The 25720-nt window shown below is 32.3% G+C and overlaps 1 protein-coding gene across 1 annotated transcript in view; it reads right to left on the bottom strand.

The window, feature by feature from the left end:
• LOC128171102 (neurogenic locus notch homolog protein 2-like) overlaps window positions 1–20516 on the bottom strand; it is a 35240-nt gene extending 14724 nt beyond the window's left edge. The window contains exons 1-4 of the mRNA XM_052836855.1: window positions 20250–20516; window positions 17890–17944; window positions 13275–13388; window positions 12039–12152 (exon numbers count right to left, since the gene is read on the bottom strand). Coding sequence (XP_052692815.1) covers window positions 12039–12152; window positions 13275–13388; window positions 17890–17944; window positions 20250–20516 — 550 coding nt within the window. The remainder of the gene's footprint in view (window positions 1–12038; window positions 12153–13274; window positions 13389–17889; window positions 17945–20249) is intronic.
• Between the last annotated feature and the right edge of the window lie 5204 nt (window positions 20517–25720).

Raw genomic sequence — 25720 nt, 5'->3', positions numbered from 1 at the left:
GACCTTGGGTTTAGGTCATGAAGCTTCGTCAGTTAATGAGTATTATTTGTATGAAGTAAGAACACTTCCAATGTTTCTCCATCAGAAAGATATAGACCGGACACGACGTACGGACGGACAAGGTGATTTTTATTTAACCCCAGATTTTTCGCCCGTTTTGTGCGGCACAAAAAAGACCTATATTTTTCAATTATTTCTATCATATCACATATAAATATACATGTAAATGTATGATTTGTATGCACATTTGAGTTCTTCTCATCATCGTCGGAAAGGATAAGAAACCCTTGGGGTCAAATAATGTCTTTTCATGGGCATTTGTCAATTTGCATCACTAAATGATTTCCAAGCGGTAATAAGCTATCAAAGCTATTGAGATGTTACATGTAGATATTGAATTTCTATAGATTTAAATTTAAGGTTAGGAAAAACAACACTTTTTTATACAGTAAAAAAAAAATCTAAAATAGCTTTTTGTACGCGTACACATAAATAAGAAGATGTAGCGAAAGCTATAAAGACTTTATTTCTTCTGTTCTAGACTTTTTCAGAGTTAACAAGCTACAAGTTAACAATCTCCCATTTTGACAAGCTAGATTAAAAATAAAATATTCAGCTGAGTTTTAATCTGCATTACAACCTCATATTACACAACTTCAATGATTTTTTTTATCAATGTGCATATAACAATAAGTAAAATCCCCAAGAACAAATATCTATCGCAATTAAATGCATACATTTTTGGGAGCAGAAAAGTCGCTATATTATAGTCTGCAAGTCAATTGAACTACTACAATTATTTCAAAGAAATAAGAAACTGTCGACACTTGCAGTACTCTGATGATTTTATGACGATCGACCGACTTTATTGCTTAATGTAGTCGTATATCATTACTTCTAATCCTGAGAACAAATTTTATTTAATATTTGACTTAAAACTGTTAACTTATAAAACCAGAGACATAAATAACTTATTAAGTTATTTAAGTCTCTGATAATATATATTTTATTCTGTTCATAACTATAGAAGTTTAGCGTGTTCAACAGGTTAATTTTTTAGCCACATTCTCAGATTACGATATCGCACCTTTAATGTGAGGTTGATTGACATCGAATATTTAAACACTTATTGTTTAACAATTGACCGCTGCATTGAAAGCATCCTTTCAAATGTTACTCAATTATTTATCAATTGCTGATCTGCAGCCCAGGGGCAATATTCTAGGCTATGTGCGCTGACGCGACACGAGATTTTCGGTCGCACGTGGAGCGGATTCATTTGACTTAGCATAGACTGACCGAATAAACACACGGGTGGGAAGGTGACATACATTGAGGAGAAAAATGTACACATGTTAAGCAGTCGCCAAAAATGGGTCTTCGCCACATTTTGAAAAAAAAAAATCCCTTGCACTGTGATAATCTAAACAAATCTTGTTTAAAAACTCATGTGAACATTCTAAAAATAATCACTAAATCCCTCAATTCTATCGTGTCAGCCTCTACCGCCAATCGCAACTTCTCGGTCCTTTCTGGCAAGCTCGGAAAAACACTTCGAATGTATTACCTAGGCGTCCATGACGACCCCCCTTTTTTTAAAACTTGGTATTAATTACAACACATTTTATGATCTGTTGAGATGTGAGCTATATTTCATTAAAGGTATCAATATACACTAAAATATAACACAGAAACGACATACAAAACTTCTTGCCGATACTTATTTTAATGGGAAGCGACTCCATTTTGTATAATATTCTAACATCCGGTGATGTTAATACATTCGAGGTGTTTTTCCAAACTTGCCAGAAAGGCCAGAGAAGTTGCAATTGCCTCTACCGCATGTGTTAATTTGATATTTGATTTTTTTTATCCTGCCTTGAACGCTTGGAGACTGTTTCATTTTCTTTATTCGGCTAAATAATGCTTGAACTACTACAATTATTTCAAAGAAATAAGAAACTGTCGACACTTGCAGTACTCTGATGATTTTATGACGATCGACCGACTTATGCTTAATGTAGTCGTATATCATTACTTCTAATCCTGAGAACAAATTTTATTTAATATTTGACTTAAAACTGTTAACTTATAAAACCAGAGACATAAATAACTTATTAAGTTATTTAAGTCTCTGATAATATACATTTTATTCTGTTCATAACTATAGAAGTTTAGCGTGTTCAACAGGTTAATTTTTTAGCCACATTCTCAGATTACGATATCGCACCTTTAATGTGAGGTTGATTGACATCGAATATTTAAACACTTATTGTTTAACAATTGACCGCTGCATTGAAAGCATCCTTTCAAATGTTACTCAATTATTTATCAATTGCTGATCTGCAGCCCAGGGGCAATATTCTAGGCTATGTGCGCTGACGCGACACGAGATTTTCGGTCGCACGTGGAGCGGATTCATTTGACTTAGCATAGACTGACCGAATAAACACACGGGTGGGAAGGTGACATACATTGAGGAGAAAAATGTACACATGTTAAGCAGTCGCCAAAAATGGGTCTTCGCCACATTTTGAAAAAAAAAATCCCTTGCACTGTGATAATCTAAACAAATCTTGTTTAAAAACTCATGTGAACATTCTAAAAATAATCACTAAATCCCTCAATTCTATCGTGTCAGCCTCTACCGCCAATCGCAACTTCTCGGTCCTTTCTGGCAAGCTCGGAAAAACACTTCGAATGTATTACCTAGGCGTCCATGACGACCCCCCTTTTTTTAAAACTTGGTATTAATTACAACACATTTTATGATCTGTTGAGATGTGAGCTATATTTCATTGAAGGTATCAATATACACTAAAATATAACACAGAAACGACATACAAAACGTCTTGCCGATACTTATTTTAATGGGAAGCGACTCCATTTTGTATAATATTCTAACATCCGGTGATGTTAATACATTCGAGGTGTTTTTCCAAACTTGCCAGAAAGGCCAGAGAAGTTGCAATTGCCTCTACCGCATGTGTTAATTTGATATTTGATTTTTTTTATCCTGCCTTGAACGCTTGGAGACTGTTTCATTTTCTTAATTCGGCTAAATAATGCTTCCAATTTTGAGCGCGCTCTCTCTCTCTCTCCTTCTCTCTCATTTTATGTGCAACCTTATGAAGACGTCAACTACTTTCTACGATATCTATAAAACCTCTCAGCAGTATCTAGCGGAAATATTCGTGGGTAAATAAAAAAAATCTTAAATTGAAACACAAGTCAATCTTACATGTACCGGTCAAAATCTCGAATAAACAAATAGTTGGAATCGTACAAAATATCAATAAACATGCACGTGTGATCAAGTACATGCAGAAGAACACGAGCTACCGCGGATCACTTGTCCACTCGCGCGGGATCTCCTTGGCTATGTTCTAGGGGTGATCATTTGAAGGTTTAATCTGTGTGGTTTTTCGTTGTTTATCTATAACATTATTAGTACATGTATAGTTTTTAGAACATTTTAGAATTACAAATTCACTATTGATTTATGCCTGATGATGTTTCTGATTTGGAACAATATCGCTTTTATCAATTTTTAGAGGGGCTTCTCAAATCACATTCTAATGTTTCATTCAATAAATTGAAGGTGAACAAAAATAAAATAAAATTGAAACAGTTCTTGTATATATATCCTGTTATTAGATAACCGCTGACCTCTAGGTAGTGCAGCCGCGACCGATTTCCTCGGCCGCGGATGAGGGATCGGATAACTTACGTAAAGTCAAAACACACATAAAAAGCTCAGAACCCAGGAAGATTTACAATGTTTGCAGTATGATGAATAAACTCTAATTAATATAAGTTTTTTTCCCCTTTAATCCCACAGTTGATCTATCTGTCTGATACTGCTTCAGTTCGAGTTTATGATTAAACAGAACGATTTCTTATTCTATCGTTTAATTCAAATTAAGAAGAGTAAGCTTTAATGTCATTGTGTACGATTCTTGTGTTTGCTGCTAAGTAAAATCACATATGACAGACGCGATTCTTGTGTATTAGATAACCGCTGACCGCTAGGTAGTCCAGCCGCGACCTTGGCGATCGAATTTCTCGGCCGCGGGCGAGATGGGTTATGTAATGACGCACACAACTAAGAATTAAGGTCGATTTGAAATGCTTGCAGTAAAATGACTCAAATCCATTTCATGGAAGTTATTTTTTTTAAAATCTAGTTTATGTATCTCACTAGATAAGAAAAAGAACGTTTATATTTTCTCGTTTTTGTTTTTCTTAACGGTTGTCCACTATAGGACCTAAACAGAGGTTACTCCAAAAAAAAGGCTGTAAGAAAAACATGTACACGTATACTTTTTAGACACTTTTTCAAATGAATCAAAGCATCCCGTATATGCTGGAACACTTTCAGCTGTTAATATATGTACGTTATTCGCACGAAGACGATTCGCTTATTTGCCAAATGAATACAGGTACATGTTAACAAGACAAGCTTTTTACACTCATAATACGCATTACCGGTACAAACTAGTTTTGTAACGACATTGATAACACAATAATGAACAACTTTTCTATCGACAGCTATAGCGAAATATTAACCATTTTTTAGTTATAAAGCGAAGACTTTTAAGTGCTCTAGACCCCTAATTTAAGGGGCCAGCCCTTTTTCAATGGTGTCAAGTGAAAGCCCTTGACATTTTGCACATATTTTGTTCTATATGTGTTTAGAGAAAATTTTAAACTAAAGAGCTACATAACAAAAACACAACAAAAAATCAGGATTTTTTGAAACACAAATTCAAATTAATTTTTTGAAACTTTAAAGGAGGAAAATTGTAAAAACAAAACTCGGAGGACAACGTTCAAACTCTCTATTTTGAAGATTTGTGACTTTGTAACACAGGCTGTGAGCGGTTTCAGAGCCTTTGCGTGCACAAGAATGCCTATATTTTGGGGAAAAAGGGGAATAACTCGGTACCGGAAGTGTCGATATCAACGATTTTCCATAGATATTGAGAAATAGTAACTACCAATAAGCTCTGCAAATTTGAACTTTATAGGACAACAAACAAGCAAGATATTTGAGTTTTAAAAAACGTCTAGAAGAAAAAAAAGAATAAAAAGAATTACCAACAGAATCAGTACAAGGTCTTCCGTTGAAAACGGAAGACCTTAATAATATTTGCATGATAAAGTTATGATGATATAAGTAACTCAATAGAGAAATAGCTGTGATAGTTGTTATAAAACTGAACTGTAAATGTAATATTTAAGCCATTTACTGCAACAATGGGCCTATTTATTTAATAGTAAGATGACGACTGATTGGCAGGTTTAACTAATGCGAAGATCGGCAGAACTATCGGTAATAATACAGAGAAAAATGCCGATGTCTATAGTATTGACTTTGATGGTTGTTAATCAAAAATGAAGCCGATCTGCAAAATTTTGTTTCATTTCATTTTTTTTCGAAATATTAGGCTATAGACTATAGAGTTTTTCTTAAATGACTTCATATTAAATATGACTTTAGATATTATTAAAATACACACAAGAAATTATTTTGCATCCAAACTATGTCAACCTCTATTCTAAAATTTACTGGCATTGGAGTGAAAAAATTATGAATCTGTTTTTTTATGGAGGGTAATCGTGTTCAAATATCCAGACCTGTAAACTTGTAAATTCGAATATGCAATCATGTTGGTGTGTGAGCATGAGTATGAATGAGTGTAATTTTGATCGTGTAACCTATAAAACACAATAGTTAACCCCGCAGGCCTTCAATCGAATTTTTCCTACATATGCTCAATCTACAAGTTTGTCGAATATTGACATGACCATATTTGGAAACAGTGGCGTCAACGATAGAAAAGGCTAGCTGCAGGTAAAGGCCTGCCGTAATGGGGACGGAATAAATAAGAAATATATATATATATATATATATATATATATATATATATATATATATATATATATATATATATATACATATACATATATATATATATATATATATATATATATATATATATATATATATATATATTTTAGGTAGGCTTATAATGGTATTATCTCTGGATAACAACCTTTCTTGGGAAGTATTATTTTTCGGAAAAATAAATTATGAGCTTGGTGTACATTTTAACAAGAGAATGTATAAAAGATGCGAGGGAAGAGTTCGATCGGCTTCAGATATCTTTTAAGAACTGGAAAAAAAACTACATATAATGACTTTGCTTGAATATACATGCATATAGATATAAAAACATGCAACAAATTGTTAAAGTCTAGAGCTAGGTTGAATTAAGAAAATATCTCCAAAAGCTTCTAATCGCTACCACAAAGGTGGGAAAAGACCCCTCCACCGCGAAAAATTACACAGAGTCGGCCAACTAGTCAATTAAATAACTTAGTTGCAAAGTAATCGATAAGAAAAACAAAATATTTAAAGACATTGGTTTTGAGATTTTGATTAATATGAGAAATAAGAAGCAAACCCCCCTTTAAAAAAAAAATATTCCAAAGTTAAGGTTAACTGTCGTGATATTAAAATGTATATGAATTATTTTTAAAAATTATTCATTTTGCATTGTCGGCAATACATAGGGAAAAAAGATTATCATGCTGGTGAAAATTGGCATTTTTTTTTTATTTCAAGCAATTTTTACGGGATAAGAGTATGACGTCCTGAATGTCAGTTCAATAAAGACTCACTTATTGAAGATTTTTGATAAAAATTTTCCGGAGAGCTATTATAATACAACTTCATAGCCACTTGTGAACATGAACTGTTTACCATAAAGCAGCTACTTAATTTTGTAAAATATCGTCAATACAGTACATGTATATTTTAAAATATTTTATAATTAAAACTCTACTAGTTCATATACGATCAAATTCATCTGACCCACCCTGTTCAATACTTTTAGAAATCCAATTTCGGAAGAAAAAAATCATCATTACAAAAACGTAAACATGCTAGTAGTAGTATACCCTTACTCTCTCTACAACACCTTTCCATTTTAACAAAACTTTATGCTTTAATTAACTATTAATTATTATAAAACTTTTTTTTTTTACAGTTTTAGATTGTTTTATTACCTATCTTTCACTTGCACAACAACATCATTTCGATATTTAAAAATATATAAATACATGTATACATTACAAAAAAGTGTGACGGACGGACGCACGGACACATGGACGGACGTCCGGTATTTCTATGTCCCCGCTTCGCGTTGCGGTGGGGGACAAAAAAAAAATCAGTTGATCACCTCCAAATGGATCTATGCCAGTGGATGAGTTCATCCATCTCAACAGCTGCTTGAATGGTTAAACAAGGCTTCCCGCCACAATATTTCTCATTCATAACTAGTTCAAATGGGGATCATGAGAATACCCCAGAGCACGCAGCATCGGGGGTGAGTGGGCGGGCTACCTCCCACACTTTTTTCGCAGCATACACTTTTCTTAACTTGACTGATTAGAAAAAAAGGAAGTGTCATAGGTGCACCATATTCTCCACTTTTGTCGGAGCATGTAATATACGACACTGATAATAAGGGATTTTAATTGAATTGAATTGAAGTTATAATGAAAACTACCCGCCTCCTTCAACCCCGTTCCCTCACCACGGATTAGAATTTTCCTTCATGATTTTGAGAATTTCCTCCTGTTTAAGCTCACCTGAGCTGAAAGCTCAAGTGAGCTAATCTTGTCACATTTTGTCCGTCGTCCATCTGTTCGTCCGTCTGTCTGTCCGTCCGTCTGTACACTTTTTACATTTTGAACTTCTTCTCTAAAGCCGCTCGACCAATTTCAACTAAATTTGGCACAAAGCATTCTACATGTAATGGGAAGGCAAATATAAAATGCAAAAAAAAAAAAAAGACAGATCTAAATTCAAAGCGGAGAAAACCTCGAAACTGTAGAAATAGGGGGTGAATTTTTAAAAATCTTCTTCTCAAGAACTACTACGTCAAATTCAATGTAATTTTCCATAAAAATCCTTATGGAAAGGAAAATATAAATTTCAAAAATTATTGGATAATTCTATTTCAAATCTGAGTTTTTACGAAAATAATATAAAAGGAGAGGCGTGTTTCAATCAGTTATAGCTTCGGGTTCGGTAATTCATGAGTCTTGGTAAAATGTGTAGGCAAAACCGGGCCGGGTCAAAAACAAAAGATCAGCAATAATTAATCTGCCAATCTCATTAACATTTTCAGGATATGTTACAGACCAGTATATTTGAATTTGCTGTAAATATTGCTGCAAAACAATGCGTATTTTGGAATTGACGATTGCCGATCTGCCCCGGCTTTTATTTTGCCCCGGGCCGAGTCTGCCTACAACATTTTACCAAGACTTGTATTCCTAACTTCTAAAACGAGGTTTTTTGTTTAAAGCAGCCATGACATATGATGAACGGGTCGATCTGACAATGATGAATTTGTTTGTTGTGCAACAGTTCGCGTACGAAGGAATCTTTGAAACATGTAAATAACATTGGTGCCGATTTTGTGAAGTAAACTGAGGTTAAATATTTCAATGGGTTGACAGTTTTTACATATGACGGCATATTAGCCTGTGAATTATCGCCTGCAATTTGTACATTTTACGTATCAAATCAAACAGAGACTCTGGTAAATCTGACTGTTAACTGTTTACCTGCGCAAATTAAGCAAAATCTGATGTATAAACAAATTACTTAAATACGATTCATTCTATCGGAAATTCGGCATGGTCTTATGCGTAATGGTGAATTAATGCAATGTGTTTTGTTGAGATGCTCAGCATTTTCTCGAGTTTATTCAGTTTAAATATATGTAGAGTTTCATATCGCTGACGGAAATATGACTAAAGTCATTTAATTATAATGCAGAAGACAAATTAAATTTTTGAATGTTTTTAATTTGTGGAATTGAGCGCATTTAGTACAATTTTCTTCTTCACACCTCTATGATTTTTTTTTTATTAAAATACAATAACTATTTTATTTTATTAAAAAAAATGACTAGTAAGTAGTTGAGGAAGAAAATGTACATATATGCTATCTTATATTTTGATCGCTTTATAAAGTGGGGAAGGAAGGGGGGGGGACAAAAATATGGGGAATTGGAAGTTAACAGTATATCCCTGCCAATTGTTTAGTTTTATACCTTGCGTAAGATTTTCTTATTTTGGGTAAAAATAGTATTCCATAAAGGTACAATGTCAAAGATTACGTGTACGCAAAAATAAGTGTAAAATTCGAATATTTATTTTTTGTTATTCTACCGAGGGGTCATTGGCACAATATCTTTTGAACGCCCATTGTTGCTCAGGTGAGCGATGTGGCCTCATAGGCCTCTTGTTTAATTGCTTGTCAAGATTTTTCGATTGAAGATTGCAAGTGCTTGAATATCCTTTCCTTTTTCCTTAATATCTCTTAATATAACAAAATCAATTTAAAATTTGATTGTTTAATCTTCCGCTTTCATGCTTACTTGCAGTTATTTGAATGATATACTAAGTACGCATGTACATTCCTAGAATAATATAAAATTATTGAATTTCAAGTCATGTACATGCACTAGATTGAAGAAAAAGATTGAAGTTTCTTTTTAAATATTAAACGTTCCGTTTATGAATTTATTATCAGCAGCGAAAATTAAAATTCATTTCTTAAAAGATAACATCATCGATCCATGCATTCCTCCACTGAATAATTTTGTCAGCCAAGCTTTTCGGAAAGCAATTACTTGTTTGCTGGATAAGATGTAAGATACAGGATATAGGATATGATAGGATTGTTTTGACAACTTTCAAGATACATGTAGCAGCATTGTACACATAGTTTATTAGCTACTAGTATTTCTTTCCTGATTACCGACGAAATACAATATAAGGATAACCCACGAGGCACTCCGAAAAAAATCGTTCATCTAGCTTTCAAAGAGCGTTAATAACATATCGTCCATCGTGCGTTGACCGTTCATTAGTGCTCACTAAATTCCGTTTAGCGTGCGCTCACCGTTCTTTCAGAGTGCGCTCACCGTTCATCCATTCAAGTGGGAAAGTAGAACGTTTCAGGGACTGTAACGGTCTTTGATTCTACCCATGTTTGAACACCCTTAATTGTCCAGATTTTTTTATTAGTAGTATAAATCTGCCTTTTACATACACTGACTTTGTTAGTCTTCTAGTGTAAATAATACGATCAGTTATTCAACGAAATGATTGGCAGTTGTTCCAAGAAGTTCTACTACAAAAAGATAAAGGGATCCGAGACGAGTTGCATTATGTACAACGTCTTTATTATTATTATTATTTTTTTTGGATGGCATTATATTCATTGAGAAAATTGCAATAATTTTGTAAAATGCTTATGTACCATTTATATATATCTTAATTCAATTTCATTTATAAAGTGTGAAGGAAAAATTAACAAAAACTAAGATGAAAAGATAATGTGGATAAGGATCAGTGTAGTGACGGCAGAAGTAAAAACGATTATTTTTTAACATTATATAACATTTTACTAAATGCATTTCCAAAGACCAAATAAAATTGGAGAGTTGGTAATGAAGTTATAAGCAAGATACAGGGCTCAAAATTCTTTGTCATGTATACAAGGCTCCTGCCCTGTTTCTGTTCACATTAGTTCAATTTACCGGTCAAGCTGATTTTTCCATCTTCTTATTAATTTTAATCATAAATAATCAGATCTTAACGTTTACTACATTCGTTTTTGGTCTAAAACTGGAGTTTCCACTTCAACGTTTAAAATGTAAACAAAGCTTTGTTTTCATAGCAAAGAATTGTAAGCATTTTAACTTGCTTATAACTCAAAGAATGACACTTAAATTTGGTTGCCTATAAAAAATGCCTTACTGAATCAAGAAAATAATTTTTAAAATCAAGAAAATAATTTTTGGCCAATTCCGTGACCATGCCTCCTTAATATGCAGTCAGTTTTTACTTAGTGTCAGCAGAAGAAGAAAAAACCGATTTTTTGAATATTTAATACATGTGTGTATAAAATCATTCTACATCACCATTTTACCCTGACTTGGATTATTAACCCTATACCCAGAGGTCATAAAATGTAAAAAAAAAAATATGTAAAAAGCTTTGTAGTCTTTCTTGATATACAGTCAATTTCTACTCAGTGTCCACACGTGAAAAGAAGAGTTTTTAACATTATATGCAACGATACTAAACTAGCATTTTTGCATCGACCTAGAGGTGAAACCCGTAAATTTGAACACATGAAATTTACAATTATGGTAGAGATATGAATGTATTATTTTCAGTAGATTTTCTTATATACGCAGAGAAAAAGTAAAAAAATTATAACAAATTTGGACCTGCCCATAGGCAATCGTAGCAAAGAGTCATAAAATTTACAATTTATGATGCATCATGTCACATTTTAATGGAAACGGCCAAAGTAATTTTTATTACGAAGTTATAAATGGGCAAATGTTTACGCACGACGAGCGTCGCATTAACACGGACGGCGACGGTGAAATACTAATTCTAATAAGTAATCAGAGTGCCTCAAGTGACCTAAATTTGAAAATACCTGATGTACTTTACAACAGTTCCTTTTATTTGAATGTTTGAAAATAAGGTATAAATAAAAATACGTCAACATCAAATAAATCTTATGAATTTGTAAACCTTTTAAAATTAGATCTGACCTCTTCTTTACAAAGAATATAAACGTCAAACATCCCTGTATTGATATGATAAAGAAACTATATCCAACAAAAAGAATCTACAAATAACAGTTTATTTCTTTATACAAATAGAAAAGATAAAGATGTAATAACATGTTTGTATTTAAAAATACGAACACTGGAAAGATAAGTATCCATTTAGAGAGATAATGACAAACATGAGAGAGGAAGGCAGATACACAGAAATAGCAATCAGAGTAGATAAACATCAACTTAAATTAAGAGAGTCGGAAAGAAACACAGAAAAAGAGGAGCAAGGCATACATATTTATATTGATAGAGGGAAAAGAGAAATATACATTAATATTGATAGAGGGAGGAAGAATAATATATTTTTACCTTCGTTACAGAGTGCCCCTGTGAATCCACCAGCGCATGTACACGTGAAAGATCCAGCGCTGTTGCTGCATGTTCCTCCGTTTTGACAAGGATTGTCAAGACATTCATTGATATCTAAAAGTTATGATTTTTACCTGTTATATCATCCATAATAAATACTAGAAAAACAATATAACATCAAAACTTACAATAAAAAAAATACAACACAGCAACATCAATTAATACATAAAAATGCATGTAATAGTCCTCGTATTTAAAGCTGACATGAATTCATAAATACGCATTATTTCTCTTTTATCTCCGACTACCGCCATATTAGTTGTGTCTCATCGATACACACCCCCTATATAACTGCATTCAGGCATTTCATACACCCGAACCTTGGAAGAAAAAACGTGTAGAAAAACGTATTAAACAAAAATAATATGACAACCACTAAACTTGCAAGGTATATCTAAGCGAACAACGAAGTAGACAGACTGAAACCAAGGCACAGATACTTAAAAAATCCTCGATAATTGTAGACCGCTTCCTGTGTTGTTTCTGCTTAAACATCGCATATGCGCAAACCACACACTATTGCAGATCGAGCAATATCAATAACAGGATGGATTTTAGAAACTGAGCTTTTTGTAGAAATCGATGGAACGATGTTACGTGTTACTTTCATGGATTTACTATTATCTAGCTACCGAGTTGGATGTAGTTCCGCCAGGGTTTTCAAAAAGACGCATACGTTATGCATTCGTATGAACGGCAGACATGTTTGATATGCATAAGGGAGCGCAATCTGGGCAAAATGATACCTTGATACCTGGAAAATTCTTTTGAAGAATAAATAAAACTTGTATTTTATTGATTGTTGTTTCCTTTATTCTTTTTCACAAACATTTTACTACAATGTGTAGTTCATGCATTTACAAGTCCGTGCAACCTCCATGCCTCGATCGGAAAGCAACCGACCGTAACTTTCTCAACTACTGTAGATACCCCAGTGGCAGTAGAGGAGCGATCGTAACTAATATGGCGAACAAATGCTTTATGCATTTATGTCAGCTTTAACGTATAACAATTTTGCAAAGGAGAATTTGGTTTTAAGTTGGATTTCAAAAATTATCCTTATTTTAACGGAAGGAACATTTTAACATTTGCTGCCTCCACAACTATAGACGTGCTTATTTTACATTTGATTTTAAAAAACAAACGTGAAAATTTACGCATTTTATTGTCGTTTACCTTCATCACAAACTATCCCGGTCCATCCGGCGTCACATGTACAGTTGAATGAGCCGGATGTGTTCGTACATGTGGCTCCGTTAAGACATGGGTCATTCTGGCACTCATCAGTATCTTGAAATGTATGAATGTTGAAATTAACTGGACGTGATTCATTATAATCATTTTGTCTCTTTTAAAAAAATAAATAAATAGGCCCATGGGGCCACATCGCTCACCTGAGAAACAATGGGCGTTAAAAGATATTGTGCCATATAGCCCATCGGTAAAATAACAAACAAAAAATATTGTAATGTATTGGAATTTTACACTTATTTTTGCATACACGTAATATTTGACATTGTACCTTCAATGAATACCATTTTTACACAGAATAAGAAAATCCTACGCAAGAAATAAAACTTAACATTTTGTAAGGGTTCACCGTTAACTTCATATTCACCATTATTTTGTTCTGCTCCCCCTCCCCCACTTTATAAAGCGATCAGAATATACGAGAGCAAATGTGACCATTTCTTCTTCAACTACTAACTAGTTATTGCATTTTTTAAAAAAAATATAATATAATAGTTATTGTATTTCATTTTTTAAAAATCCTATAAATGTAAAGAAGAAAATTGTACATCAATTCACTCAATTCCTCAAATTAAAAACATTTAAACATTTAAGGTAATGGTCCATACCCCACTAGATAAATAAAATGCGTACAGAATTTTTTCATATTTTTCAAACATGTATCTGAGGATATCTTCTCATCAAATTTTACCCTGTTGGGTGGTCCATCGGTATTATAAGAGCTAGGGTCGTTGCTAAAAATAGAACCGATTGCAGAAAATGGCGCTTTTTCATACATAGAGAATATAAGCCTAAGCCTGAAATTTGAATTTCACAAAATCATTTTTTGACTTATATCCTATGTAAAATAAAGGAATTATTATTTCAAATCAAAAATTTTTATGTTACACTTGCTTATTTATCAAAAAAAGATAAATCCGCATACAAATGAGATAAAATGAAATAAATTTTCAAAGAGAATTTAAGCTCTTAAAATTTTATTTACGTACAGAATTCTCTAAAATTTTGATATTATTTAAACCCTAACGCCCTTAATCAACTGGAAATAAATTTACCCAAGGGACCGGCCTTTTCAGGATCACAATGGGCGTATTTTGGGTAAAAATCATTAAAATATATATTTTGAAAAAAGATCCGTAAAATTTAAATTGTGCATAGGTTTATTATTTCATCATTCTAAAAAAATATGTTAAAATTATTGTTAATTAGAAAACATGATTTAAACAAACTGTTGATTAATATGTATTATTTAAACCGCAAAAGAGTGTATCTTTGGATATCGGTAAGTATTATGGATCGAGATCGGTATTTAGAAATTGCAGTCACACGCGTGGATAATGCTAACTACCTGATATGCCTTTAAGACAGAACCTCTATTCAACCTTTTTTTAATGGTTTTAAAGACTGTTCTTAAAATGAAATAACTTTTCTTCAGCGCATGATTTTCATTCTAAAAACATTTTTTGTTGTTGAAAGTATATCTATGCTCGTTGCTAAGTGAATATAGGATAAAGATGAAATAAGTCAAATTATTTCCCCTTGTGTATTTATCTCCCTTATTTATGCACTGGAATATATATAGATCTCGGTCAGGATTTCATTTTGGATGTTTATGGACTTTCAGGGATTAATGTTCAAAGAATTGGAGTAAGTTCAGCCTTGTAATGAATTGATGTTTATGCAGGACAAAAGTAAGCGGTCTATAATTTCAAAACAAGTACTCAATCGACACAACCCAGTCAAATTTTCATTTCGCTGAGTAATAGGCTAATTGATTGCAGTTTTCAGGATTTTTAATAGATTTGTTTTGAATTAATTTCTAGATCAGCTTGATTTTTTTGTTTTGAAACACATGTACACCGTAGCGTTAGGTTTCGATTAGATCGGGCACGGAAAAAACGTAATAACGCGTGAATTACGTCAGACGTTGTTTTGTGACGTATGGATAATTACCTTAATTTGTCTTCTCTATTATAATTAAATGACTGTTGTTTACCTCGAGTAAACTCGTGTGACTTTTATAACTTTATTCACACTTGATTGATGAATACATTGGAATGAAAAATGTTTTCACGTGACATAAAAAGAATTTTAAAAATCAATTTTACAGTATTGACAGGCACATCACTCTAATTTACTAAGGCCCATCTATTATTTTCATCCTATTTCATAAAAAACAAATGGTTACAAACCAGGATAATTTTTCGCTGTAATATTTTCCTAAGAATAACGATAATTCCTTTATCCCCGCAACAGAAATATGTCAGAACTATGGAAACTGTTTTAATGGTGTCGTTTTTATTTACTCGTGTCTGAAAAACTATCAAAATTATTGTAGATTTTACATTATTCATTGTATAAAGATGGGCCCCAGAGAGAAGTTATATATACAGCATATCATCCTTTAATTTTTTTGTACAAGTATTTAATATACTATAATTCATATAAAATGTCTTATGATCAACCAACATATTAGCGTCAATCGTAGAATTATAAGCAAGATACAGAACTCACAATTCTGAGTCATTTTGTTCACATGAGTTGTTTACATTCAGTTTAAGATTTTTAACTTGGTATTTCCTATTCAGCATTTAAAATTGTAAAAAAAGAATGGCCTCAGATCTGTGTACAAACATAGAATTGTGAGCAATTATCTGCATCTTGCTTATAATTTGAAGCTTAACACTCGAATATTGTTAGTAAATAGAAATTGTAAACAATTAAACATAAGAAACATGCACTATAATAAATAAAGAGAACAATTAATTTTTCAAAATGAATCAGATACATGTATATACCTACATATTTCTGTCAGCGATATTAAACTCTATTTCAACTGAATAAACTGGAGAAAATCTCTATTTAAACTGAAAAAAAACTGGAGAAAATGCAAGGCATCTCAACAAAACATATTGCATTAGTCTTCCATTATGCAAAAGATCATACCGATTTATCGATAGAATGAATTGTAGTTTAGTACTTTTTAATACTTGAGATTTTGCTTAAATTTGCGCAGGTAAACAGTTAACTGTCTGATTTACCGAAGTTTAATTTGAAACGTAAAAATCACAAAATACAGGCGATAGTTCCCAGGTTACATATCATAAATAATGAAAACGGAACGAAAAAAAAAAGCTAACACCACCGTCATATGTGAAAACTGTCAACGCATTATACTATTTAACCTCAATTTACTTGACAAAATCGACACTAATGTATTTTGCATGTTTCAAAGATTCCTTTCGTACGCAAACTGTTGCACAACAATATCAAACAAATCTATCATTTTCTGATCGACCATTTTCGCATTATTGTCATGGTTGCTTTGAACAAAGAACCTCGTTTTAGAAGTATGGAATACAAGTCTTGGTAAAATTGATAAGCAAAACCGGGCCGGGGCAAAAAAAAGCCGGGGTAGATCGGCAATCGTCAATTCCAAAATACGCTTTGTTTTGCAGTAATATATACAGCGAAAACAAATATACTGGTTCTTAAAATTTCCTGAAAATTTAAATGAGATTGGCAGCTTAATAACTGCCAATCATTTGTATGCCCCGGGCCAACTGCCATTTTTTGTTTTGCCCTGGCCCGGTTTTGCCTACCCATTTTAGCTAGACTTATGAATACCGAACTTGAAGCTATAAACTGATGGCAACACGCCCTTTCTTTTTTTTCACATAACTCAGATTTGAAACAGAACTAGACCATAATTTTTGCAATTTATATTTTCCATTCGATAAGGAGTATTTATGCTAAATTACATTAAATTTGACTCAGTAGTTCTTGAGAAGAAGTTTTTAAAAATATACCCCCCTTTTGCTACAGCTTAGAGTTTTGAATATAGCTCGGTCTTTTATTTCTGCAATCTATATTTGTCTTTCCCTGAGGATGCTTTGTTTTAAATTTGGTTGAAATTGGCCAAATGGTTTTAGAATGAAGTTCAAAATGTAAAAAGTTTACAGACGAACGATGGACAAAATGTGATCAGAATAGTTTCGAGTTTTGAATAAAGATCGGTCTTTTATTTCTGCACTTATATTTGTCTTTCCGTAAGAATGCTTTGTTTTGAATTTGGTTGAAATTGGTCAAACAGTTTTAGAATGAAGTTCAAAATGTAAAAAGTTTACAAACGAACGATGGACAAAATGTGATCAGAATAACTCAGTTGAGTTTCGGCTCAGGTGAGCTAAAAAAGTATGACTGGTAAATCTTATAAATTAAGACTTTTTGCTTATAAACTAAAAAATGCTAGAACCAGATTAACACCTATGGCATTTCTATAATATGCTTCTATAATACTGGTATATCAAAATGAAAGAGAGGTGAAATATAAATTATATATACATACACCTGACACTAATATAAACCGCTAAACCTCGTCTTACCAGAAACGGCAACCCCGATAGTTTATTATTGAGCTAAGATATATCTTAACTATATGAAATACAGACACATTGTTTTTAAGGTGTTGTTACTTAACTATATGAATACAAACACATCACTTTTATTATGGTGTTGTTACTTTGTGGCACCCACTTACTGATTTTGCATATTCCTTGAGCTCTTAAGAATAATCCATCCGGGCAGTCTTTGCTCTGTAAAAATAGAAACAATGCCAATACATTAAACATTAATATATAAACGAATGAAATACTAACTAATTAATCAGAATTCAATGACAGATAAACGTTTAATCACTTTTTTTTTAAGTAAATGTTATCAAATATATCACTGAGATATATTACAGTTATTTGTAATATACATGTAAATTGAGCTTAGATATTAAAACTGATTCATGTCAGGTAAACAAACTTTGCAGACAGCAATTGTTTTGGTTACATATTGTTTGGATGTCTAATTAAAAAAAAATTAAAGTATTATAAAACTTGATTTTAGAGAGTAAAAGGAGAAAGATTACAGTGTATAATGTAGTTGGCCTATGTATTGTACTACAATTGTACTACATCCGCGATACACCCTGCTGTGGCTACAAGTTTAGACACCTTTTTATATCAGGATGCTGTTATCATGTGTATTTTGTTCTGAAAACATATAACGTCCCTACTACAGCAACTGACGCAAAAAGTCGGATTTAATAATCAAGTATAATGATTGAGAAAGTCGTTAACACAGTATAAATGTATGAAACTACAACTTAATACTCTGTCAAATGCTTTCTAATTGTACAAAACATATATCAAACACCCCAAATTTAATTCTATGAACGATTTAAAGAAAAGATTGTCATTCTAGCACCACAATAGATGTCATTTCAGCTGTAATCATTCAATTTTTTGAGGGGGTTTCAACTCCATAGGATCCCACTGCTTAAGCGAATGACTGAATTGTATCGCGCAAATGATGAATAAATTTCATAGCTTAGCATTGATTACATTAGATCAAACAATGTGGTTGTAAATGTGTAAGATCTGTCTTGATTAAAAAATATCACGAATAATTAATGTTAATGTCATTTTTGCGTATGACAACATCACAAATTGAATTTGTACGCCATGATTAAAAAACCTTGATCCAGTCGTCGACCCTTTACAGAACTTCCGATAGAGCTCTGATACATGTAACACATCAAATACTTTAAACTCGTGGTATATTAAGAAATCATACAAAATGGCGTAGCTTCTTATCGTTTTAAGAACTGGTTCGACAGTCTTGAATGTTTATAATTGGTTTATGATCTTTATGTGGTTGTGTGAAAGTACAAAAAAGGAAATGAGACGTTAATGATCCCGTTTTAGCTTGTATCATTGAGTTTAGTTGAAACACCTAGATAATATGTTGTCCTTATTTCATAAATATATATATATATATATATATATATATATATATATATATATATATATATATATATATATATATATATAATAGAATATACTATTATATATAAAATTATTTACGAATAGCGGTAGTCATAAATGACTCTACCAGAAAGGCCCGAGAACGTGAAATTGTCCCTGGTCGATTTTAACTTGAAACAAACAATGAAAATTCAGGAGCGGTTCATGAGCTTGTAATATAGAGCCACCCCCTTTTTAAAATACCAGAATTACAAGCAAAGCTCAAGTATGTTAAGCCCAGTATGGACTACATTCACTTAGCGATCGCTCTACGAACAATAATGATACATGTATACTAAATTTTAGTTTAAATATAAATTTGAGTTTAACAAACTAATAACATTCGATTGCTTTATTTTAAAAAAATAATAATAAAAACATTTATCGCCAATAGGATCAAACAGGATTTATGATAATTCAATATACCCTTTAGTACTTTAAAATTTTTAAAAAGTAACATTTCAAATCAGGTTACATTCTTATTTTCATTATTATGGACACAAGGCCCAACCGAACATTCTGATTCTTTAATTTTCCACTCCCCATTCTCTATTCCCTTTCAAAAATGTTTAACACGGAAAAATAAATACTTAAAAAAAAATTTCAGCACATTTTTTCTTTCACTACCAAATAGATATAAAGATAAAAAAAATAAAACATATTTAGATATGCATTGTCGCTGAAAATTCTAATTTCATTTTTTTTCTATCCAACGTTTGCTTTTTTTAAAGTTTTTGAGAAAGAGGTCTGCAATAAAATGAAGATTTTTATTAAGTCAGAATTTCTTTCCTCAGATTTAATTCCTCTTATGACTGAAATTATTTTATTTCTTAATTATATATTAAAATAAAAACGTTCAAAATATTTCTGAAGATTTTTATGTTGAATGATTTTTTTTTAATTTAATGGCTTAGACAATAAGTTTTCAGCAGATTATTAACATATAGATACAAACTCCGCCAAATTCAAATAATGTGAGTAAGGTGTACTTAATCTAAAAAATTATCTATCTATGTTCTAAAACCCTTAATATAATTGTACTTACAGCTGTGTTTTCATAAGCCTCACACTGTGTAATGGTGTTTGAAAGGTTAGCATGTCCATAACGGAATCGGCAGGTGTATAAACCATCAAGAAAGCAAAAGTCCACAGCGTTACAAAGTAAATTCATGCCACAACGCAATGCACACTCTACAAGAGACTTTATTTCCAGGATGTGTACAGCAAAAACACCTTCATCCATGCTCTCGGACACATAGCCTTGCTTGACAAAGTCCGAAGTTAAAGGTAACAGTTGTCCATAACTATACATCAAGATAAAACAAAGTAAATATGAACTCGCTGCAAAGACGTTCATTGTGCAACCTCTTATTTCGTCATAGTTTTGAACGATATTTGACATGAACATTGAATTTATGCAAAAGTTTGATCAATCATTATTCCAGATCAACCAATCCGTACACATTTGTCATTTTCATATTAACATGATGATAAACAACTCATGATATGGAAGGGATGGTACACCGATTCAATATTGATTTGTGGTTTAAAAAATCAATTTTATTCTCTAGATTTTAAAAGCAAGAAAAACATAGCAGTTACAATCATAAGTCTTTGATGCATGTTATAAGATAAATTTATTAAGTTATTGATGAATTATTTCCTGAGAAAATATAAATCTTTTTACATTTGTATAGGAGAAAGAAACAGATAAAAAATGGTGACACCATTATGTTAAATAACATGTATTCCGGGTTTGCAGAGTGTGACCCGTAGGGTTCTGTGTTTATATTTTTGTCTGTCATTCTCCGCCTGTTTTCCGGTTTAATAAATGCTGCGTTAATACCTGTGTGTTTGTTGCTGAGTTGGATATACATTAACTGGCGCATGGCACAAGCCTTTTTTACTTAACAAATAATTACAAGAAATCACATTGACGCAAGGGTCAAATGGGCCGCAAAAATATAACTGTTGTATAAATTATCATTTGAGTCAAATTTTCAGGTCAATTCAAATTTTCAGGTCTTTTATATTTTTGCATAAGTAATTGATATGTGATATGGTTGTCATTTCCTGATATTTTTCCACCACATTTCACATGGAAATATAATATATATATATATATATATATATATATACACACAAAGTTTTATTTGACGCATAACATGAGAATTCAAAAAATTTCATGTCATCCAGGTCTTCAGTATTTTAGGTCTTCAGTATGCCCTGTGTATCAATTTGAAAAAGAATGAAAAACTCCGAAATTTTCCGAATAGATTATAGTCACGATAAAAACGCGCTTAACACGTCAGCCTATGACCTACTTACATTTACGAGTTAAACAAAAAATATGTGATGTTCTTTAAAGGCATAAAACATATTTCTATATGCAAATTTACTTTAAATTCATTAAAATAAGCATATTATTAATTCTTTAAAAAAAAACTATCCCGCAGATACGCAGTTGCAATATCTAAATGTGTATCAAATAACGGCCCGCCTTCTGGCGGCCCGTAATGAGCTCTGTATCTTGCTTTTGACTTTACGGCTGACTCTCAAACTTTGGTTGATCTTTAGAAATACATTTTTAAAGTATTGTAAACAATAAAAAAGAAACAAATCCTGACCAAGCCCCTTTAAAGCAAAACTCTAATAATTTTGATATATATGGAATGTTGCGTAATAAAATCATTGCTTTATAAAGAAAAAAAAATGTGTTTGCAAAATGTGAGATGTATTTTGATTTATGTACACGTAATGGTTAATAGTTAATAAATAAACGTGATAGCTTCATTTACCATTCAGGGACATATTGACTTCCAACCCTTTCCATGCTTCATTGGTTATTTAATTTAATTGGTATACAGGGATTGGTGGTTTATGAAATAAATATTTTATACAGAAAACAAAGAGTTTTACTACACATTCAGAGAATTCTTATACTACAATTTTTTTAACCGGTTACTAAGGTTGAAATGAAGGCATTATGCAAAAACAAGTGGGTTTATATTAAAGTGGCTCACTACACCTTAAAATATTTTCAAATCCGCAGAAAATTACTTGATTATGATAAATATTATAATAGATAAGAAGATATTTAAGACAAATAAAAATATGCAATATTTGATGAAAAATTACATTTTCGATAATTTATTTCAGTAAACATGAGCAAAAGCTTCAGGATGATTCGAAATGATGATTCGCGGTTCAAAAGCCCAATACTTTAACCACTGAGCTACGACGCTAAGCTATCCAATAGAACGATAAAAATAGTTTTACTAAACATTTATATCGCCATCGTATGACTTAGTGTCTTCAAAAGTACAAGTCTAGGTATTGCGAAGTGAAGTAAAATACATTAATCTGTGTTTTAAAAAAAACATTTTGTGTTCTGTAACAGGATATGGAGGTACATGTAGCGACATTGCAGAAAAAATACCTATCGCGGGTCATGTAATTTTTTCTCCAATGATCGCTACCTTCATAACCCGAATGAAGTATCAAAGAAAGCATTTTTTGTTTATATCACCACCTTTCTTTTTGCTAATTGATTATAAAAAGTAAGTAAAATTCACTAAAACACTGTTATTGGAGGTTAGTACGTTAGCTAATAGCTAACAGCCAAATCATCTTCTGTTAGACTTTCAGTGTGACATTGTTATGATTATTTCGTGCAGTCTGTGATTGTTTTTAGGTCGTAGAAGATTTGGAATAATCAATAAACGGGGCGTGTCGATATCTGTCCTCTCAGTTTCTTGTCAGTTTTAGCCGCTGTAGATTTCGACCAATCGATAAACGGGGCGTGTAGATTTTAGTCTGGCTGTTTCTATAGAGCTATGAATAAGTACAAGTTTCCGTAAGAAATAGATGGAGTATTACTTGGTAGGTGTAAATATATCTCATTAAGCTTTCAATTGCAAACTCTTTAAAGAGACAGTACGGCGCATCTTATCAAAAGCCCGACTTGAAAAAATTTTCCGATCGTGTTTGGTATTTTTGTACTACTCATGAATGTATAAACTTTCAGAAAATTACAAAGTTCTTCGTGCAATAAATCTAATTATGTCATTAAAATTAATAATTACGTATAACCTATCACATAAATACATTGCAACGTGTTCGGGGTTCAGCCTTCTATACTATTACGCATGCGTATTTACTGTAAACAAAACACATGCAGGGCTCGCGAAGAATCTCCTGGACAGGTTTGTTGATAAAAATATGTCATTTTTACTTCTCATAGGTAAAAACTGTTCAAATTTTTAAAAATAACCAGAATTATTATTTTGTAAGCATGTATTTATCGTGTTTATCATAGGAGTTGCTACAACCTAAATCTATTTTTATAAATGAGGCCCCTTGAGGGGTTATTTAACATATATATGTCTATTCTTTTTAAAATGAACCTGAATTGGTAAACCATTTATAAATTATCGAGTAAGAAAGGATGTGTTTCATTTAGGGAATCGTTTTAACCGCGTTTTCCATGATGACCGTAGTGGGACGAAGATCTTGTAGTTTTCAGCACGTGTCAATTACTGTCAATCAAAGTCCACGTGGTACAAATAAACGATATAAGATTATTCCGGTTTGTACGACCCTTGAATTTCCGGAAGCTCATAATTACGTTAATTAAGTATGTGAAAGGGATTTTCATGTATCGTAACTATTACAATCAACGTAATTTCTTATTTCCTAACTATACAATAGGTAAATCTGAAGTTATTCACCCATGTGTTTTCAGCTGTACTGTCTCTTTAAAGGTTCTAATACGAGTTCTCAGCTGTAAAACTTCCTGAAATAACTGATAGTTCTTGTGCATTTTTACATGAATATCGATGCATGTCTTTTAAAACCACGAACTAATTAAAGAAAGACAAAAACTTTACTGAGATGTCATTTTTATGGGCGTACTGTTAAATCGATCAATGTTGCTTGTGGATTTTCAGAATCTTTTTTTATGGAGAACAATTTTCCCCATCAACCAATGCATGTATATAAACTTGGTTTGACTCTGTCACATGGTACTGTGTCTGACCTTCTTTTTAAGGGCTTCCTGTGTTTATTGCATACACTAAATCAATCTGGACAGTAGTTAAAAGGTCAGCAAGGCTCTCTTGTCAACCCCTGTGACCAGTGGAAGGGGGTCCATAAACGGGTTGGTATGGTGTTGACTATTGATCAACCTCCTATCTTGATCTGGGAACTAGTATGCATCATTGGTCTTATTCCAGATTTGATTCTCTCTCCCATTCTGTCTTTTTCTGTCTCTCTCTCTGTCTCTCATTTGCATTTAACGAACATCTGGAAGGCAACACTGTATATTGTTACATAACAATGAAATATCAAGATGATTGATGCGGCGACCTGGAAAATACTGAAATGCTGCTTTAAAAAAAGCCGCGTGGTTTTATTTTTAAACAAAGCTAGACTGACTCCTAACATTTTGATTATAAAAAGAAAGATTACGCTATGTAAAATCGGCAATGACTATTATTAGAGAAAATAAAATAGTTTTCAAAATATAAGCATACATATAATAAAAGAAATTCAATGGAAACAAAAACAAAAATGAAAGAATTGCTTGGGAAAAGATTTCCTTAGAAATATGAATCCAATTCACCCAGACTAACATATATCTACACCAACCATACCATAACAAAATTGAAACGTCAGCATCACATGTTTCTTTAGGGTCATATAGACAATAATATAAAAATGCACTACAATGATAAAGGCACAGGATGTATCTTTTTTATCTGTTCTTTTAATAGAAAAATCAATTAATGTCAAGGGAGGATTAGGATTATTTTCAATTCAAAACATGAGCTCTCAAATATAAACAAATCACTGCCAATAAAACTGCACCAAATAAAACTATATTTAAGCATCCGCAGGAAGATCCCTGCTAATGCATGTCAAGTTTAAAACAATAAGCAACATCAAGCCAAATTATTTTTAGACGGGGTCACGTGACCCCGTATATAAGTTTACTGTCAGCCGAAGTCTCAAACCGGAAGGCACGCGTTGAACACATGAGTTGAGTCTACGCGTAAGAAAATTGTGCAGAAACTTTTCATGCATTTTAGTAAATATATACTATAAAAACACGCATTAAATCGTTTTTGGTCCTCTATGTATAAACCAAATTCTATACAGAAAATAAACAATTAGCTTTATTGATCAGAATATTCTTGCTCGGGTTCAATAGTTGTAGCGATTTGTTGAATGAGTTACGTAACTGAATGCACATGGCCGTCGACGATTCAGTTGGTGGACCAGTTCATTAATCAATAGAAGAAGTTAAAGGTTGAATCGACAGTAAAGTTCCCAAACGCAATGTGACATTTTTGAAAAGTTGTGAATTCTATTTTAGCAATCTTTCGCCTGAAAAATACCGAACTTCATGCGCCAGCCGAGGTTAAAATCTGAACGGGTTATACACAGATGTCTTACATATAAATAGGTGTTTCCTTGGCTTCGAGTCTACTTGCGGTATGACTGCTGTTCATCTCT

The sequence above is a fragment of the Crassostrea angulata genome, chromosome 2 (genome assembly GCF_025612915.1).
Source record: "Crassostrea angulata isolate pt1a10 chromosome 2, ASM2561291v2, whole genome shotgun sequence".
Lineage (NCBI taxonomy): Eukaryota > Metazoa > Mollusca > Bivalvia > Ostreida > Ostreidae > Magallana > Magallana angulata.
This window is presented reverse-complemented; position numbering and strand designations above follow the sequence as displayed.